This window comes from Netta rufina, assembly GCF_964035555.1.
Source record: "Netta rufina genome assembly, chromosome: 1".
Classification (NCBI taxonomy): domain Eukaryota; kingdom Metazoa; phylum Chordata; class Aves; order Anseriformes; family Anatidae; genus Netta; species Netta rufina.
In genome coordinates, this window is record NC_140123.1 from 11,073,790 (window position 1) to 11,079,789 (window position 6,000).

Sequence of the window (6,000 nt, forward strand, 5' to 3'; positions counted from 1 at the left end):
GAGTCCCCTCTTGTTTCACTGGGTTTTATCTCGAGTAGTCAAAGACAATGTTGTTAGTTTATCCAAAATTCAGATCAGCTAGGAGATCACACACTGTTCCTCTCTGTGTTAAAACATTGTGTGGCATATATTAATTATTTCAAGGAAAAAGTATATTTTGATTAAATAGTTGCTGAGAACACACAAGGCATTTATGAAAATATTCTGTCAAGCAAAGACCTGAATTTGAACCAAACCTACTTGACTGTGTACTTCTAATTATGGCAGTACTGCTTTATGTCCCAGAGGTATTGCATTGCATGGCTCAAACCGTAAATAAGTAAAACATTCTCTTAGGAAATAGATTAAGCTTAGCACAGTTTCAGATGGTGCGTTGGTCTAAAAGATAATGATCCCTTGGAGCACATGGCATGGTCTCTGGAGACCTTTAAGCAAGAATGAATTAGAAATTAGTGTCAGGTAGACAAGATACTGCTTTGTTTAATTGAATCAGCTGGCCAGTCTGCTTGAATTTATGAGGTGATACACATCATGCCGTATGCCTTTTTGGAAATGCTGGTTTGGAATTTATCACCACTCTGAAAATGTATTGGATTATCTGAAATGAAATGTCCTGCAACCCACTGCATAAATCATGCATTGGTCGGCAGACTTTTTTTTTCTATGTCAGTTCTGTCTGTTTGAGAGAATTTATTGTGGTAACATATGACATGTGTTTTAAATACTAACCTGAAGCTGTCCTTCCCTTCCCTTTATTTTCTGCTTTCCCTCCCCTGCAAGCTTCCATAGTGACTGTCATACAGCTTGTCAACAATGTAGTTGACACTATAGAAAATGAAGGTATTTAATTTTTTTTCTTTCTTGTTATGCAACAATGCTTCTTGTTTTCATTGTGAAACACTCCAGTAGAACCTCACTAATCTACACTGACAAGCAAACCTGTGGTGGGGATTGGGATTTGCAAATCAGCATATTCACCAGCAAACCCAAGAACACCAGGGTGGTGTAACACAAGATATCTATGGGGAATTGGAGGTGGTAGAAAAGGTGTCAAGGCCATCATCATCTTCTGTTCAGTCAATGTTATTGCTTGCTTATTGCCATTGCCTTCAGAGAGAGTAGGATGAGGTTGACAGTGGAGCCAAGTCATTGAGATTGTCCCATCTACAGAGGATGGGAAACAGAAGAAGATGCAGGAAGGCTGTAAAGTATCCTGGCTGCAGTAAAGCTGGCTTATGCACTCCATTGGGACTATGTGGAGAGGAGCAAAGTGGCGGTGGGCAGGTAGCTGGATTCTCCCAGGTAATAGTGTCAAACAGATGCATAGACACAACTCCAGGTATGACACATAGCAAGCAGCCTGCCCACCACTGCCTTTCCCCTGAGGTTGCTCTGCCTACTGAACAGAGCTGAACATTCAGCTCTGCCATTGGCCCTCAGGGTAATCCCATCATGCTACAAGTGGTTTCCCTAACGGTAAAACAAGAACATTACAATTTGCCTCTTTGATAAAGCATTGAGGAAATGTGATATACCAAAAATAAATATTAGTATTATTTATTTGTAGAGCACTTATGCTATTCTTGGGAAAATGTCAACTCAGTATCAACTTGGTTATCCACAAGTCCAAAATATAGTCCATAGTGTGTTTTCTGAAGTATAATATTGCCATTCTTCTGGCTGTTGTATAAAATGAACTAGACAAGGTTAACTTAAAAAGAAAGTCTCACTCAGAAAAATAAAATAGAATAAAATAAAAAAACACTGAAATGAAAGCACAGCCACTGTAATTGTCTCTGCATTCCTAAAGGAAAGCATAAGCAAACACAATGGCTTCCTATCATGCTTTACAGGTCAGAAAAAGCCAACCTGGCAACAATTTCAAGAGGCTGTCACTGAAAATGCTTTGCCCACTTCCCAGTTCCTTACATAAGGGTTACTAATCTTGAATGCCCAGCAGCATAGCTGGTGGAAGCAGTGCATCATTAGTTGCACAGGGGCTGCAGGTGCATCACGGTGGGAGAACTGGGCTCCTGCCCCAGGGAGCTGCAGCAGGTGGTGCGAGTCAGCACATTAGTGAGGTTCTCCTGGATCCCGAAACCATGCAGCTCGGAAGGACCCGACACATCTCGGGTGCAATGTCATTACACTGACTAAAAGACAGCAACATCCTCATCCAGCAGAGAGGAATGACGAAGGAGAAGAGTGGTTAGGGCCGGTTCAGACAGTGCTGCTAAAGCTGCGGTAGCCCTAACCCTCCTCAGCCCAGGCTAATGCAGAGCAGGTAGAAAGCTGCTATCTGACTAACGAGCTAACAAATAAATCACTGTCACCACGCAGCATATGTGGTGATAAGCAAGGGCAAGAGTGGTGTTAATAGATGGAGGCCTGGAGAATAACCTTCTCTGACATCATCTGTGCCAGAGATTAAGGACTGTCATGCCATCAGGTGCTGCTCATCTGACCAGACCTCCTCCGGCAAGGCAATCCAGAGACCTTGCCCGGTGACTTCTTGCATGAAGCCCAATAACATGTGGCTGAACAAGAGCATCCCATCTAGAAAACGCTGCAGCTTATTCCCCGCTCTTGTCACACAAAACCTCTTTCCTTGCTCTCTCCCCAGCCCCTGCACCCTCTCCATACTGGAATGCCTCCTTTCCCACCAGCTAGCATGGCAGTGCAGGTGGGAGGTGGGTACGGGGTTGCGGGGCATTGTAGCTGACGGCCCCATTAAATGGCTTTGTATTCTATTCTATTCAGGTTCTTATACCGTGCCCATCACCATGGTATCTGAGCCCAGGTGGGCCCAGATTTGTTTGAACCGGCCCTGAGAATGGTAGATTCTTATTTTTCTGTTTCAAAGTGAGAGAGAAATGTACTTTGCAATTATAAACCATAGAGATGGTGGATAGCCCTTTTTGTATTAAGAATTCCAGCTGTAATGTAACTCCATATCTGTTCAGTGAGGGTAGATAATTAAGATATGATAGAAAAGGAGTATAATGCACATGACAATCATTTCTTTATGTATGTCTGCATTTGACTGGGCAAGCTTATCTTGTACGTTAAAATAAAGAACAATTTAAAATCCTATTAAAATGACACCGAGCCAAGTGTACTTTAGAAATATGCATGCAGAGTTTTGTATTTTCACGTGTAAGACTATGCTGGTAACACGCTCAAAGTTACCAGTTTTTACTTTTCACTTTGTATCTAACAGTGTCTGTTATGGATCAAGGACAGAACTACAACAGAGGTGATTTTTCTGAGACCCTTTCTGCCTGTTGGACTGTGCTGGGGTGGGAGGACACTGACTTGATCTGTTTGTTCTTGAACTGCTTCACATGTTCTTTTGTTTGAATTCTGTTGGGTTGCAAATGCTGCATGAGAATGGCCAGACACTTTTTTGTTATTTCAGGATCCAGTTCTCAGTCTGTTGGTTGATCAGATTGTTTGCTTGCACACTTCCTTTCTTGAAACAAAGTCATTGGAGGTGGAAGGGGAGATTAGATGTTGTATCATAAGCATGCTGACTTTTTTTTTTTTTTCCAATTAACTGTGAAAAGCATTAATTCAGAGATTTTTGTCATTTTGATTTGTCAGCGTCATAGTTTCTAATACAACCTAGTAACATCCTAAGATGTGAACACGGCCTTAGATTAGCTGTGTTTCGTTTCTCTGCTTGTTTGCATTAGCATCATCATGCTGTTTCGTCCTTCTCTCCTACCGCTCTGGTCAGAGCATGGCTGACCCGCGGCGATGGCCTGTGGCGCATGCTGTGATTTAAACGTGCTGTGAGGATTGAGAGTTTGATCTTTAGCAAACTCCAGTGCATGCTCAACACCCCCTTGCCATTAGTGTCCCCATCTTAACAGCTCTGGTTCTCTTCCCCACTGCAGCGTATCATTGGGATACCTCTGACTGGATGCCAAGCGCTCGTTTATCCGACATCGAAGAAGTGCCCAATTTCGAGACAGCAGATGGAGGCTCAGCTCACCACGGCAGCACCAGAGAGCTGGAAACAGATTACTACCTTGGTGGCTACGACATCGACAGCGACTACCCTCCCCCTCACGAAGAGGAGTTCATGAGCCAGGACCAGTTACCACCTCCTCTTCCAGAGGATTATCCAGACCAATATGAAACCCTTCCGCCCTCGCAGCCAGTCTCAATGGCAAGTACGCTCAGCCCCGACTGCAGACGACGGCCGCACTTCCACCCCAGCCAATACCTCCCTCCTCACCAGTTCCCCCATGAGACGGACACCGCAGGGGCTCAGACTGGTAACGAATTTAGTACTTTTGCTGTTGGCCCAAGCCAGAACACAGAAAACGTTAGTGCAGGTAAGATGCCCTTATCCTTGCACAACTCCCTAGATGCCTCCTCTTCTGACGTCTCAGCCAGCTGTGGCTTTGATGACTCCGAAGTAGCCATGAGTGACTATGAAAGCGTGGAGGAACTCAACCTAGAAAATGTTCACATTCCATTTGTGGAGACCCAGCATCAGACACAAGTGTAAAGGAAGCTCCCTTCTTCTTCTTCCTCTTCTTCTTCTTCCTTTTTTATTTTTATTTTTTGTCATTTGGTCCAATTAATAGTATAAATATTGAGAAGAAATTTTGCTGAAGGTGTATCTATATATATTGGGCAATGCAAAAATACAGTATAACCCATTATTAACTTGTTCAGAAATGATACTGTATGTGCAGACGCGAAGAGACCAATTGTGTTAAGTATTACACATCACAAAATTGTTACAGACAATCTGGAGAGTATGTACCTTCTATTTATTACCAAGAGTAAAACTGAGCTTTTGAGGAAGGAGGAAACGATCTCACTGCTAAATAAATTCCTTCTCTCCCTCCCACCATTACCCAGGGTTGGGGATTGTTGTTTTTTTTGGTATTGTATTATTAAAAGTGTTACAGTGTTATGATCTCCCTACAGTATTAAAGAACTGCTATGGATCATTCCAAGATGCAATATTGCATGAAATATTATGTCAGTGAAAGAGTGAAAGCAATTGATCGCTGAGGCTGCTATGTACAACATGTCAGATGGCTTAAAAAACAGCACTTACAAATTGATATATCAAAGCCAAGCTACCAGTCATTTGTCCATAAATATTTATCTACACTTTTGTTTGTTACATAGCATTTCATTCTACTTTGTATACATATACCGCAACATATATACAGCAACATATATACAGCCTATATATTTAAGTTGGCCCGCTTTGGTTGCCGTGTTTTAACACCTGATGTCAGATGCGTGTGTACAACTTCACCCATGAGAACTTCTAGCAATGTCAGAGTCTGGTTCATTAGCAGCCCGGTTCTGCCTCAGACGCATACCTACAGCTTCTCTTGACTTCTGTATGCAGCGTGAACATGGATCTGAAAACAGCTAGCAAACCTAGGTATCTATGTAGCATGGCTGATTTTTCTGAAATTCCTTGCTTGGGCAATCACCTCTTTAACAGCAGTCATCATGCTACAATTATTGCAGTAAAATTAGTTGCAATTAAGTTGCATAAAATATTGCTATAATCTCAAATCGTTAGTTTAACATCATTTGGCAAATGTCCATCCTTAGAGTTTATGGGATGAGCTGTCGGCTGCTGTAAAGTGACTGAGTCGGTGGAACTGCACGGATGGGCCATGGCCAGAGATACGGTTTTAGATTTTCTGTTGGATCTGTGTGATTTCGTAGGATTTGAGGACTTCCAAAGGTTGTTTGCAGACATCAGAATATCATGGAATGAGGAAAACCATGGCATCACTATGCTTTTATTCTTCCCTCAGCCTGACTGGAGTAAATGGCCATTCACAGTGATTGGCCCGAGCAGCTAAGTGCAATATGGATATACAGCATTTTTGCTCAATGTATTAAAGCAGAATACATGTACCCATTGCTCAGTGCTATGAAAATGTTTCTACCACTTCATTTTACAGCATCTCTATACCTTATACAATGAATGTGAGTCTGTAGTCTGCATTA

At 42.4% G+C, this 6,000-nt stretch overlaps 1 protein-coding gene across 4 annotated transcripts in view; it reads left to right on the top strand.

Moving 5' to 3' along the window:
* Window positions 1-4,519, top strand: part of FAT3 (FAT atypical cadherin 3) — a gene marked incomplete at both ends in the record, with an annotated part of 325,298 nt that extends 320,779 nt beyond the window's left edge. For 2 of the 4 annotated variants that reach the window (XM_084300861.1, XM_084300862.1), the window contains 3 exons: window positions 781-840; window positions 3,221-3,256; window positions 3,900-4,519. In XM_084300861.1, coding sequence (XP_084156987.1) covers window positions 781-840; window positions 3,221-3,256; window positions 3,900-4,519 — 716 coding nt within the window. The remainder of the gene's footprint in view (window positions 1-780; window positions 841-3,220; window positions 3,257-3,899) is intronic. The other 2 variants (XM_084300863.1, XM_084300864.1) reach the window with 1 other exon arrangement.
* Between the last annotated feature and the right edge of the window lie 1,481 nt (window positions 4,520-6,000).